The sequence below is a fragment of the Bos taurus genome, chromosome 7, assembly GCF_002263795.3.
Source record: "Bos taurus isolate L1 Dominette 01449 registration number 42190680 breed Hereford chromosome 7, ARS-UCD2.0, whole genome shotgun sequence".
In the NCBI taxonomy this organism is placed as follows: Eukaryota; Metazoa; Chordata; class Mammalia; order Artiodactyla; family Bovidae; genus Bos; species Bos taurus.
Window position 1 is genome coordinate 493,073 of NC_037334.1, and position 14,325 is coordinate 507,397.

Here is a 14,325-nt window from a genome sequence, read left to right on the forward strand (position 1 = left end):
ACTGGAGCCTATTATACAGAGTGAAGTAAGTCAGAAAGAGAAACACCAATACAGTATATGAATGCATATATATGGAATTTAGAAAGATGGTAATGACAATCCTATATGCAAGTCTGCAAAAGAGACATAGATGTGAAGAACAGACTTTTGTACTCTGTGGGAGAAGGCAAGGGTGGGATGTTTTGAGAGAACAGCATTGAAACACGTATATTACCATATGTAAAATAGATGACCAGTGCAAGTTTGATGCATGAAGCAGGCACTCAAAGATGGTGCTCTGGGACTACCCAGAGGGATGGGGTGGGGAGGGAGGGGGGAGGGGGTTCAGGATGGGGGACACCTGTGCACCCCTGGTTGATTCATGTCTAAGTATGGCATAAACCACCACAGTACTGTAAAGTAATTATTCTCCAATTAAAACAAAATTTTTAAATCAACAAACAATAAATGCTGGAGAGGATGTGAAGAGAAGGGGAATCCTCCTACACTGTTGGTGGGAATGTAAATTGATACAGCCACGATGGAGAACAGTAAGGAAGTTCCTTAAAAAACTAAAAATAGAGCTACCATATGTCACTGCAATCCCACTCCTTGGCATATATCCAGAGAAAAACATGATCCGAAAGGATGCATGCATCCCAATATTCATTGCAGTGCTGTTTACAATAGCCAAGACATGGAAGAAACCTAAATATCCATCGACAGAGGAATGGATAAAGATGTGGTACATATATATATAGGAATATTACTCAGCCATGAATAAGAACGAAATAATGCCACTTGCAGCAACATGGAAAGACATAGAGAGTGTCATACTTAATGAAGTAAGTCAGACATAGAAGGAGAAATATTGTATGACATCCATTATACATGGACTCTAAAAAGAAATGATACAAAGAAAATTACTTACAAAACAAGAGACTCACAGACTTAGAGAACTTAAGGTTGCCAGGGGAAGGACAGGGGGAAAGGGTAATTAGGGATTTGGGGATGGACATGTACACACTGCTATATTTTAAATGGATAACCAAGAAGGACCTAGTGTTATAGCACATGGAACCCTGTTCAATGTTATGTAACAGTCTGGATGGGAGGGGAGTTTGGGGGAGTATATATATATGTATATATATATATATATAGCTGAGTCCCCTCACTGTTCACCTAAAACTATTACAACATTGCATTGTTTGTTAACTGGCTACACCTCAATACAAAATTAAAAGTTTTTTTTAAAATAGATTAAAACATTTCAGCAGCCAAAAGAAAAAAAAATGCCTACAAATCAATAAGAAAAAGACAATAGGCAGTGCTAAGAAGCAAAAGACTTGACATTCAAATGGAAAATTATAAAAATGTACTCAAATTCAACATCAATTAGGGAAAATCTAGTGAAAACCATAAAGAGATGCCACTACAAATCAATTAAAATGGCTAAATTCAAAAACTAAAACTGACAATATGTGTCAGTGAAGGTGTGGAACACAGGGAACTAATTACACTGCCATGGAGTGCAAAATATACAAATAATGGAAGAATAATTGGTACCAACTACAAAGTAGAAGAAATGTAGTAGTATCATTCTTGTACATATAACTTAGAGAATAGGGCACATGTATACCTGCTACTGCTGCTAAGTCACTTCAGTCGTGTCCGACTCTGTGTGACCCCATAGACAGCAGCCCACCAGGCTTGCCCATCCCTGGGATTCTCCAGGCAAGAACACTGGAGTGGGTTGCCATTGCCTTCTCCAATGCATGAAAGTGAAAAGTGAAAAGTGAAAAGTGAAAGTGAAGTCGCTCAATCGTGCCCGACTCTTAGCGACCCCATGGACTGCAGCCTACCAGGCTCCTCCATCCATGGGATTTTCCAGGCAAGAGTACTGGAGTGGGGTGCCATTGCCTTCTCCGACATGTATACCAAGAAACATATAAAAGCATGTTTGTAGCAAAAGTTGGAAACTGGTAACAATTCAAACTTCCATCAACAGTGCACAAATGAACTATGTTGCATCACACAGAAGACTATGCATCAGTAAAAATGAGTGAAGTATTGGTCTTCAGTGAAGTATCGGGCGTGCCCGGTGGCTCAGTCTGTAAAGGATCTTCCTGCAATGCAGGAGACCTAGGTTCTATCCCGGGTCAGGAAGATCCCCTAGAGAAGGAAATGGCAACCCACTCCAGTATTCTTGCCTGGAGAAATCCATGGACAGAGGAGCCTGGTGGGCTACAGTCCATGCGGTCACAAAGAATCAGACAAGACTGACTGACTAACACTCACTTTTTCATAGGTCTTCATAGCGATACACATGAATCTCACAAAAGATGCTGAGCAAAAGATTGTGCAATGAATCCATTTAAATAAGGTTAAAAAACAAGCAAAACATGTCTGGGAAATAAAATGATAAAGAAAAGCAGGGAAATGATAAAGTCAGGATTTGGGGATTAAGGAGGAGAAAGGGAAAGCTTCTGGAAAGCTCGCGCCATTTTATATTCTTTAATCTGTGGGACTGAAACAGAAGTATTTGCTTTAAAACTTGCATTTATAATACATTGATTATATATCAATATATTAAAACTAAATACAATATATTAAAACTAAATTTCAATATATTAAAACTAAAAACAAAAGTTGAAAGAAAATCAACATGTGGTTGAGGAAAAGGATCTAACTTCATTTATTTGGTTGCCTACTTTTCACATTATTTATTAAATACTCCATATATGATTACAACTTAAATTCAATTCTTTCTTGCATTAGAGATTAGTAACAATTGTTTTCAACAATGGTTTTTGACAAGGATGAATGGACTTTTGCAGGTGGTAGGGGGAGGGATAGTAAAAGTGTGATTATGAAAGCAGGAGAGGGAGACAGTCATGCTCATGGGATTTGTTTTTAAATAGGAAAATTCTAGAGACAGAACTGAAAAGAGAAAGGAAGTCTATGAAAGGGTTGCCAAGTCAGAGAGCAAACTGTCACCTGATGAAAGGACTTATGAATGAGCTCAGAGCAAAACTATTTGGAGGAAATCTAAAGAGGACATGCCTGCAGGATAGAGGTTAGTTATACTGGGTGCCTGGCCCCAAGGGTACAGTCTCCATCTTCGCCACGTAGGCAGTAAGATAAAGTTTACTGAATGGTCTCAAAGATTTGATATATTGCTATTTTAAATTATATTGCTTTCTTCTTTTTCCTACTTTAAATATAGTATTTATTAACTGAAGAAAATTACAGAAAAATACGTGCTGCCACGTTTTGTCCAATCTTGGCGGCTGGGTTCATGCCCTTTTTAACTCACAATGGCCAGCCTGAAGGGTTGTGGTTGACTCGGAAGTGGGGCAAGGACCAGCCTTCCCTCCCACCAGCACCCTCACATCTCTGGGGCAGTCTCCTAGGCTAGAGGGCGGTCCTAAGAGGTGCGAGGGCTGCTTTTCGATTCCCAGGCCCGCCGCGGGCGCCCCGGCCCCGCCCCGGCCGGGTCGCAGCCCCGCCCCGGCCCCGCCTGCGCGGTGCCTCGCGCCCACACTCAAGCGAGAGCTGCGGTCGCACGTTTGATCCGCGCCACCGCGGCCGGAGATGCAGCGGGGTGCCGCGTTGTGCCTGCGCCTGTGGCTCTGCCTCGGACTGCTCGACAACGAGCGTGGTGAGCCCTCCGCCTGCCCCAGTGCGCAGCTGGCCACGAGCGGGGACGCTTTCCCTGGGCAAATGGTGGGACTGCAGGGACGCGAGACCGGTCGGGGGACGGGGCCCGCGGGACCCTTGGGCACGAGGGGAGACAGGGTTGAGAGCCAGGAATTCAGATCCCGGAAGGAGCACAGAGTCGGGCCGAGCTTGCCGGGATGAGGAAAGAGAGAGGACGGGCCGCGGGGCAGCCCAGCAGCGTGGAGATGGGTTCTCGACTTCACTCCACGGTCTATGGTTCAGCTCCCTTTAACCCGGGCCCCTTCGCGCTGCATCCTCAGCCTGAATCCTTTTCTTGCTTGCACGCTTTTCTGCGGAGTCGGGGCACCGCACTACTCTATCCTGCGATCTGCGGGCACTGAGGTCGTCCCCCAACGCAGAGGTTGCAGTCCCCGCCGGGTTGTAGTCTGGGGTGCGCACTTCCCCGTGACTCTAGTCTGCGCTCAAGATCAGTACTCCTGAGGGAACTCTGGTTGCTGTTCACTTTCCCCAGGCCAAGGACTGCTGGGGCAAAAACTCGGGACGGAGGGAGACAGGCGTAATCCGGGAAGACTGGGTGCAGGTGTTGGAATTTGAGGCTAATCTTGAGTCAGCAACTCGTAAATGATCAGCATGGCAGGAGAGGCAGAAGGCCGGCCCTCGCCATGTTTGAGGGGTAGCACCCTGGATGGCCAAGCTAAGGATCATAAGGCAGGGGCTGCAAGGAAGGGTCTTCAACACAGGAGAGGCAGTGTGGAAACAGGGTGATGGGAACATGACTAAAGGTTGCCTCTGAGGGATTGGAGGGAAGAGAATTTGGGGGGTGAGGGAGGGATGGCTGTTTGGAGATGTCAGGGGTAAAGCATCGGGAATGAGAGGTAGATGAGCTGGAAGCCCATGAGAGATCCAGTGACCCTGGAGGTCAGAGGGTAGAGGACCGATTATGGGTCCCCAGTGTTTGAGGGAGTAGTTCTGAGAGATCTGAAGGGAGAAATGGGTACCTCTATTTTTAAACACTGTTGGCTTTGAATACTGGCTTTACATGTTTCATTTCTTTTAATCCTCACAAGGAAATGTTAGACCCTTTTTACAAATGGGAACACTTGGACCAAGGACAGGGGTAACTTCCCCCAAAGTCCTCAGGAAGCCAGTAGTAAAGGACATGTTCAATCCAGGTCTTTGGGGTACCTGAACCCCGTTCTGTGTGTCTATATAGGCTGAAGGGCTGGGGAGAGTGGAGTGAAGGGACGTGTGGGTGAACCTAGGGGGAGGAGGATGGAAGAAGACATCTTCTGGCCTCCAAGTCAGGGCAAGTCTGAGCAGAGGGGCTGCCTCTTTGCTCCCCTGCACCCTTCCCAGGACCAAGCTTTCACAGGTGCCGTGGTTGGACTTCAGGGCTGAGGAGTGGGAGACCCCACCTTGAGAAGACATCCGGCGGGCAGTGGGTATAGTGTCCAAGGCTCAGAAGAGAGGCTAAAGAGGAAGCTGTCCCAGGATGGGACCGTCTTCCCCAAGGAGGGGACCAGAGAGCGAGAGGCTTCCAGGGAGACAGAAAACATCCAACGTGCAGGGTGTAAGGAAAACCAGGAGAGACTCATGTCCTGGTGCTCCTGAGTAGAGCAGAGTGGAAGGTGGCAGACAGAGCGGGGATAAGTCAGTCTTGCAGTGAGTACAGGTGGTTCTTACCAAAGTTGGGCAGTGAGGGAGAAGAGAGAGAATGAAGCTAAGGGGCCCGTGGAGGGGGATGGCCTTGGCTGGACCAGGGCATGGCTGGTAGGGAGATAACCCATTGAGAGCAGACCATGGCCACAGTCCCTGAGCCTTATACTTGTGCCACCCATTTGGGGCTGAAGAGGACCTGAGAAGCCCCTAGACTGATGGGGGTGCTGGAGCAGAAGCACAGACATTCCAGTGCTGCCAGCTGTCAGCGTGGCCACCGTGGGAGGCCACGTGCTGGCAGGTGAGCAGCCTGGCCCTGAAGGTGACCCTCAGAGATGCAGTGCTTGTCCCAGAGCTGGCTCCTTCCTGGCTCTACCCCTAAATTACTTTCTCTGTTGCCTGGACCCCTCCCTTCCTCTCCTTGTGCCTCAGTTTGTCCACACACAGCACTGCAACAAGCTGGCAGGCTCTGAGGGGCTGTGCTTGGCGCTGGACTCTTTACCCCAATCGTGTCCCTCTAGAGAAAGTAGATGGCAGAGGCCACCTCCCACAGGCTTTATCTCTTGGGGCTTAGACTCTAGAAAGGTTGTTTGTGCCTCTGAACAGTGGGCAGTCAGCTCAGGGACATGTGGGGAAGGAGGCAATTGCCAGGAAGCTTGGTTGGCCTGCCATGAGGATACTGGCTCCTGCCACGACTGAGACACACATGACCATCCCAGCTCTTCACCGTCTGTGCTCCTCAGCCCTGAGCCAGAGCCAGATGTGGACAGAGGTGTGGCAGTGGGGTGGGCATGTGAGTCAGTGCGGGTGGAGCACTGGCCTTAGCTCAGTGCTCTGAGGACTCACACATACAGGTGTGCTTACATACCCAGAGTGCTGGAGGCACTGGGTCAGTGTGGCCAAAGGACTCTTTGCCTCCCCACAGCACAGTGTCCACATGACCCAGTGCCAGGCTGGGCACGAGGTGTAACAAGGGGACTGTTTGGCCATCTCCTTGCCGTGCCACCCCCACCCTGACCCCCAGGCAGTGGCAGGCAGCCTAACCAGGGAAGGGGACTGTAGTCCTGTGCAAGGTGAAAGCTACAGTGTCTGCTCAGGGTGGCAAAGGGAAGATTTGGACCAAGTCCACTCTGCAGGAGCTTCTCAAGTGCCAGACTTGCAGGGACACAAACATGACATCGGAGCCCAGGGGTGAGAGTGCTCAGTGACCAGTGAGGTCCAGCTGGTGGTGTGGGCTTCACCAAGTTGCTTCCAGCTTGGAGCTTCCTGGAGGGGTCTGCAGACTCCAGGAAAGGGGTTCCAAGCAGGGCAAAGACTGCCTCAAAGGCCCAGAGACAGAAAAGTCAGATGGTGATCAGATGAGGCTGGAGTCCTGGGGGCAGAGCGACGGGGTGGAAGAGACAGGAAATGGAGACGCAGAAGCTAGCAGCACACCTGGAAAGGGCGGGGTGTGAGCAGGGAGCCACGTGGTCAGACTCTCCTGAAGGCATCACCAGAGGGGCAAGAGCAGATACAAGGCCACAACAAGGAGGCTGCGGGTGCACCCAGGAGATATACCAGGGAAGGAGGCCGCAGGGGATGGTGGAGAGAGAGGGACGAGTGCCAGTCTCTGGCTGAAGTGGCAGAATAGATCATGAAATTGTTTACCAGATGGGAACCCTGAGAAGAGGAGGAGATGGGGAAAGATGAGGCGTTCCACTGGGGAGGCAGGGCCTCCAGTCAAAGGCAGGAAGGAAGAAAGTTGGGAGTGTGATATGATAGAGGGAAGTCAGGGAATCCAGGGGAATTAAGTGGGGTCTCAGTCACGAAGGGAAGTTTTTCCCTGCGTCTAGCTTACACCCCTCCTGCTGCCATTTTGGTGTTTCCCGCCACCATGCAGATTTCTCTGCACTAGGACCCAGTCCGTGCCCCACAGTCCTGAGATATCCCTTGGCGAAGGGGAATGGGTAGGGAGAGGAGTCCAGAGACTCCCACACTCCTTGCACCGACCTCTGAGCAAGACATGGCCCATGTGTCCAGCTGGAGCCAGGGATTCCTGAGTTTCGATCCTTTTCAGACACTGGCTTCCTCTGGGATCTCCGTTTTCCGGTCACACCGAAGGGAGAAGTCTGGGAGCAGGAAGATGCAGGTTTTGGGACTGGCTGCCACTGAGGCTGGGTGTGGCCCGAAAGAGGCACAGCCCTGCCTGGCTCCAGTGTCCCAGGCCACCCCCATCTCCGAGGCCCGGATGGGGTGCGGATGGCCCTGTGAGCACGCACAAGTCAGGGTGGCAAGTGGGGGAGCCCCGCCACGTGGCCAGTGAGGTCAGCATGGGTTCATGGGAAAGGACTTGCCGGCCACAGGAGAGGACATCCTGCCTGCGTTCCCTCTTCCTGCAGCAGGAGCCCGTGGCCCAGATTTAGCAGCACTGGGGGGCCACCTCTGAGCCAGCTGGGCTGTCTGATAACACTGCCCGTCCTGCCGCCACAGAACAGAGCCCTGACCCCAGAAAGGCCAGGGCAACTGCCTGGTAAAGCTGGCTGCACCCATGACTGCTGCATGGGGATCCCTACACCTACTAAAGTGCTCTTCCCCCATCTCACCCCCTGTGGGTACTCAAGCAGCCTACAGTCCCACTCAGCCTCTCCAACACTCCCTGCTTCCAAAAATTGCTTTAGCAGGACCACTCTGAAACACAGATCTGAGCCTTCCTCAGCCCCTCAGTCCTCTTGGGCTGGTGGTACAGGCCCTCCTGCTAGAGGGCCTCCTCCAAGAGAAGCCCGAGCCCCATATCCACCTAGCCTGCACCCACACCACAGCCTCAGTGTGTGAGCTTTCTTGTGCTCCACATACATGCCAGAGGCTGCTAAGAATTTCAGGCAGAAGGTGATGCTGCACCAAGTGGGAGGGATCTACTAGGGCAGGAAGAGAGCCTCATTCCCCACCCCTTGTGTGCCCCAGGAGCACAGAGTCTAAGCTTTAGGGTAGGTTCACGGAAAGCTCTCATCCTTATCCAACCTAAACACCATCCTCAAAGCTCTTCAGAATTCTACCTAATGAAGTTTTGTTTGTGTGAAGCAGCACTCATGCACACACATACACATATGTGCACACACACTGCCAGTGAGTCCCACCTCAGTCTGAAATGGTTAATCAAATTTCTCCACACGGGGTGTGTGAAGATTTTAACCTTGTGATGTAGGCTACTGTCCCCATTTTGGAGATTAGTAAAATTAATTAGAAAATTAGAGGAGTGAAACGGCTCATTAGATTGTCAGAGCAGCTCTGAGGGAAGTGACAGGTGTCTGGGGTCTGGTGCCAGATGGCATAAGGGCTGAGGAGCAGGAAGGGGCAGGCATAGCTGGTGTGCCCATATTCCAGCAAGGTGGGCATGTGGGGTCCTAAATTGCTGACCACCTTGTGGACATTTTCACCTAGATGCCCCAGAGAGCTTTCAAAAGCAGCATGCCGCTAGATACGTTGCTTCCCCCTGGACCTGCCCCTGACAGATGTGCCTGCTTCGGTGCAGGACCTCTGCCCCTCCATCCCCACCTCCACCTCTGCCCACACACTGTGCACTCTAATTTTGTTCCCTGGATCCTCAAAGCCAGTCAAGAGCAATCCAGGGCCAAGTCCCATGCTGGCGATGCCACCCTGGAAAGGATCTAATTCTTGCACTGAGGAACTGTTGAGTGTAATGAGTCAAGCTGCTGCATGAAGCTGTGGACATGTGCAGAGAGGCTCCCAGGAACCTAAAAATGCAAGCCTAGGGCTGGAGTAGGTACCAGGCAAGTGACAAGTGTGACTAGAGAGTCATATGAGAAGCTCAGATTCCGTCTCCAAGCAGCAGAGAGGCAGGAAATGGTTTTAGGTAGAAGAAGGATTTGTGTTCTCAAAGAATCCTCTAACCACTGCGAAAGGCCTGGACCAGCGGGGAGACGAAAGTGTGGTAACCCAAGGATGGGACACTGAGGCTGGCCAGTCAGTCAGATGGCGAGGAAAGGGGCTGAAAAGGGCAGTCCCAGAACATCTAGGGGTCGCACTCAGGCTAGAGGACATCTACTGCTCAGTGTTGGAGCTCTGGGAGTGCAAAGCACTTTGCCAGGGTGGTAGGGAGAGGCGAGGAGCAAGCCTGGTGCTTCCAGCCACTCTGCTGTTGGTGCTGATTCTGAGGAGGTATAGAGTAAACAGCAGTCTCCATAATCCTGTCACCCAAAGATAATCTGTGACTAGTAAGTGAACCTCTGTGTCTTCGTTTTTTCATCTGCAAAATGATCAGGATAGTACCCACCTCAGGGGGCTTCCCTGGTGGTTCAAATGGTAAAGAATCTGCCTGCAATGCAGGAGACCTGGGTTTGACCCCTGGGTTGGGAAGATCCCCTGGAGAAGGGAATGGCTACCCACTTCAGTACTTTTGCTTGGAGAATCCCATGGACCGAGGAACCTGGCAGGCTACAGTCCATGGGGTCGCAGAGAGCCGGACATGACTGAATGACTAACATTTTCACTTTCTTCTTTCAGGGGGGCAATAGAGGGGTGTGGTATGCTCAAGTGTGTAGGCTGTGCTGGCATACAGAAAGTGTTTGCGCTTGTTGTCTGTTGTCGTAACAGGATGTATTGGAGTAAGCAGAATTTGAGGGTCAAAGTGAATGAGCATAATTTTCATTTCTGTGAGTGCCTGTTTGCCCACAGCCTTGCCAATACTGGGAATCCTCTATCCTTTTAATGCTTGCTTATCTGGGCTCGGGGACACTTCTGTGCTACCCTGTGGCTCCTTGTTCTCCTCAGTGGTGGGGATGGTCTAGGTCTTAGGGCTGGGGGCACTTGGCAGGAAACAGCTGGGAAGCAGAGCCCCCTAGGGCTGGCGCTCAGGAGAGCTGCCAGAGAGGGTGGGGGAGCTCAGAGGTGGGCTTGAAGTCTTGGGGCTCTAGACTAGAGGGTTCTAGACAGCCCCTCTAGGAGGAGGAAGCGCACCTTAAGCAGGGCTCCAGTTAAATGAGCCTGCCAAGAGCCTAAGGCTAGGCCTGTGACCCATGGCCCCACTCTGGGGCCTTATTGCCGCATGCTGTGCGCCCCCTCCCTGACAGCTCTGCCTGCCTGACAGCCCAAGGTCACCAGCACTCTGCCACATGGCCCTCTGCCCTCTGCGCCCTCCTCCTGGACCAGCGATTTCTTATTCATTCTACAAAGTCCTTTTCAACTCATGTGAACACTCCCTTCCACTGGTAAGACTTTCTCTGACCACCCCGCAACCTTGGCACTGTGGCCAGGGCACCAAGTCACAGTAGCTGCTCCAGCTGTGAAAGGCAAAGCTTTTCCAAGGCTGGGAGAGGCTCTCAGTGTGCCTCTCAGTGTGCCTCAGCCCACAACAGCACATTCTTACCACGGTTCTTCGTGTGATCGTACGTTATTTGTGGTCTGTGGTTCTCAATGATCCTGGGGACAATTCTCATTTCATAAGCGTGGATGGGGGAAGTGACTTGCCCAAGGTCATACAGTCAGAGTGACACTGGAGGGGACACGGCTGGGTTCTCAGGGCTGAGCACTCTCTCTGAACAGCCCCTCCCGGCGTAGCCTTCTCAGCCCTGCAGGGCGGGAGGTGGGAGGACCGATGCCCTCACCCTTGTTCTCTGGAGGCACAGAGACTGCCATCTACGTGGGGCTGGAGGGGAACGCCAAGGCAGAACACGCCGTGAGCCTTCCCCCAAGGTCAATGCACAAGCCTGGCCCCAAGAGTGATGGGAGAGCAGGCTCTCCAACTTGGCTGAGCCCTGGGACTGCTGCACAGAGCCCCCACCTGGCCTCACCTGGCCCTGGTGCTTCCCCCTCAGCTTGCCCCCAGTCTGCAGGGCATAGCTGCTCAGGAGACCATGGATCCGACTAGCAGAACTGCTGTACAGCCCCTCTTACCCACTGGGTGATCATGACATGGCCTGAAATAGGAAATTGCCAAATGCAAAAACCACTACTGCAACACACTGCCAGAGGTGGAATGGCACCCCCGAGCTGGAGCACCATCCTGACATCATGGGCCTGGGCTGGTAGGGCTGGACCTCAGGACAGAGACGTGGCCCAGTGACACCCTGGCCCTCAGGAGCCACTCAGTGGTACAGCCCTTCCCTGTGTGGTGCGTGAGTGCCTGGGGTGCTCCGCGGGGGACGTTGGGTGTGGCTGATACCCTGACTGTGTGGCAGAAGCATTGGGAGGTGACCAGGAAGGGGGCCAGTGGGGCAGGGCAGAGCTCTGGAGGCTGGGCCAAGGGCCTTTACAGATCCAGAGGGCCACAAGGAGCCAGGGAAGGTGTCCTTTGGGCTGAGGGACAAATTGGAGGCCAGGGAGGAGACTGCTAGGGAGCAGAGAGGTCAGGAGACTGGCACTAGCAGTGGCAATGGGCAGGAGGAGATGGAGAAGTGTGAGGGCCAAGTCCCGGGCAGGGTTGGGCCTGGACTTGGGCAGACTTGGGCTCCTGCACAGCTGCTGGTTACCACTGACGTGGAGGCTGGAGCCCCAGTGTCCTCCCTGTTGACTGGACTCCCAATCCATCCCTCTTTCCCAGTAAGTGTAAGGATCAAATGAGGCGCTAAGTGCTGGGATGTGGTCAGTATCTAGCCCACCGGCCTTCCCACCCTCCTGTCTACCCTCACCCAAGATCCCGGGGTGCTGCTCCCATACCCAGCACCTGCGGCTGACCCCACGGCCCCCCGCCCAAGGCTGCTGACAGCACAGGGAAGAGGAGGGATGCACTCTGGCCCCCTGACCTCAGCCTGGCGCCTACCCTGACTGCTCTGCTCAGGCCAGGGGGCCAGGGCTGCTGGCCAGGGGAAGGAAGAAGCCAGTTCCTGGGCCAGGAACAGGAAGGCAGGGGGAGTGCAGCAGAGGCCAGGATGACAGTGCTTCCTGCTTCGGGAAGGGAAGGACAGCGGGGACAGACAACAGCCAGGCAGGAAGGATGCGCCTTCTTTGGGGTTGCACGTGGGGGCTGGGCAGTATAGAGCCTCAGGCATGGCAGCACAGGCCTGAATCTTCCCCAGCTGCTGAGCAGTCTGGGTTATTCATGGTCACCAGGGGACCTGGCCTTTAAAACTGGAATCTTTTACAAAGGCACAACAAGGTTCGAGAGAGTTTTAACCCAAAGGTTGACTGCAGAGGTTTGTTTAGCCAACCAGCCATTCGTTCAGTCAGCCATTCATTCATCCTTCTCTCCACCCATCCATTCATCTTTCTACCCATCCCTCCATCTGACTGCCCATCTGTCCTTCCATCTAGCCACCCTTTCTTTTTTCCACATTTCTATCCTTCCGTCCGTCCATCCACTCATTTGTGCTTTTGTCCATCTGTCCATTTGTTTATTCATTCAACAAGGGTTTATGGAGCCTTGACTCTGTGTCAAGTACAGTGCCCGGCATGGAGTGGGCTGGAAAAGGGACTGTTTGGGTCTTTATACCATTGAAACTTACTGTCTAGGAGAGGAAATGGAAAAACATAACTTAAGTACATAACAAAATTACATATTATGACAAGAAGAATGAAATAACCAACCAGGAGGTTAAGGTGGAGCTTAAAGGAGGACTTAGGTTTTGGGGGTGGGAGTGCAGAGACCATGTCTAAGCTGAGGCCTGAAAGTGAGAAGGGCCTGGCTGTGCAAGGCATGTGAGCAGAGGCTCATCAGGAGGAGAGGTGTGTGTAAAAGCCTGGGGTAGGAAGGAGCGTGGCATGATATGGAACAGCCTAGGGCCACGGGGGCTGAAGACAAGAGCAGGAGGTGAGAGTGGTCACACCTCCTAGTCAGGAGGGTATGGAAAGGGGATGACGGCCAGGCCACAGTCAGAAGTTTGGATGTTCCTTGAAGTATAGTGGAATGTCACTAATGACATTTAAGCATGATTTTGTCCCTTAAAGCTGCAGTTGAGAGAAGGGGCTCTGGGCTGGAGGTAGAGATTTTGTAAGTACTGGGTCGGCCAAAAATGTTGTTCAGGTTTTTCCATATGATTGTATGGAATAACCTGAATGGACTTTTTGGCCAACCTAATACATGACCACTTAGGAACAGTATTTGGTGCTGGGCAGAAGGGATGGAAGACAAGGGGAGGGTGAGCTCACAGAAGCTAGCAGAAGAGGGGACAGCTCTGCTCCCTGCCCTGGAGAGCCTCCTGCAGCGGCACAGAGGCCACAGGATACCTTGCCAGTGGCTCCATGAAGTAGAGGGAGGCTGCACTCTGTGGGAAGATGAGGAAATGTGAAAGGAAGGAGGCAGTGAACAGAATTTTTGCTATGAATGGGGGTAGAAAAGGGGAAGGGAATACAGGATCAAGGAAGTGGAGAGTTTTTGTTTATTTGTTTGTTTACAAGATGGGAGATGATTGCATAGAGGAAAGTTGGTAGCCAGAAAAGAAAGAAATGATCTGCAGAGGTCAGATCTTGGGGGGGGTTGGGATCCCCGACATGTTGGATGGCTTGGCCTTGGGAGCAGGAATGTCAGAGATGTGGGTGTGGGAAGGGTGTAAGATTAGAGTGTGGGAAGATGAGGGGTCTCCATCTGATGCCTCTACTTCATTAGTGCTGAGAGGGAAGGAGGAGGGACTGCCCTGAACTTCAGCCCGAAGCCACTCAGGCTCTGCCACCAGGAGAGTGGGGAGGCAGCACGGGTCCCGGGCTTTGCGCTGCATGCTGAGCCTCTCAGGGGCATGGGCACTGCAGGGCTGGGGAAGCAGGCAGGGGCAAGGGAGCGTTCAGGATGATGGGCTGTGGGCCATGCAGTGCCAGGAGAGGGGTGGGGCCAGGAGGAGGTGGCAGTGCAGAGGGGCTCCTGGCCTGGATATTTTGATGAGGTTGAAGGACTTAGCACTGGTGAGATTTAGTAGGAGACAGAGGAGGCAAAGCAAGAAGTACAGGAAAATAGGCTCTTGATGGTGACAGCTTCTGGTGCGGACCAAGACCAGGGTATGCCCAGGAAGTGAGGGGTTGAACACGGGGGACAATGGGGATGAGGACCGCAAAGGCGGGGTGCTGGTGACTCAGTCCTGTGGCTGC

The 14,325-nt window shown here is 52.2% G+C and overlaps 1 protein-coding gene across 4 annotated transcripts in view; it reads left to right on the plus strand.

Annotated features, from left to right (window-relative positions):
* The first annotated feature begins 3,550 nt into the window (after positions 1–3,550).
* Positions 3,551–14,325, plus strand: part of FLT4 (fms related receptor tyrosine kinase 4) — a 41,260-nt gene continuing 30,485 nt past the window's right edge. For 3 of the 4 annotated variants that reach the window (XM_010806455.3, XM_024994727.2, XM_024994726.2), the window contains exon 1: positions 3,551–3,640. In XM_010806455.3, coding sequence (XP_010804757.2) covers positions 3,574–3,640 — 67 coding nt within the window. In that variant the 5' untranslated portion in view covers positions 3,551–3,573. Of the gene's footprint in view, positions 3,641–10,400; positions 10,521–14,325 lie in introns of those variants that run through there. The other variant, XM_059888487.1, reaches the window with a different exon arrangement.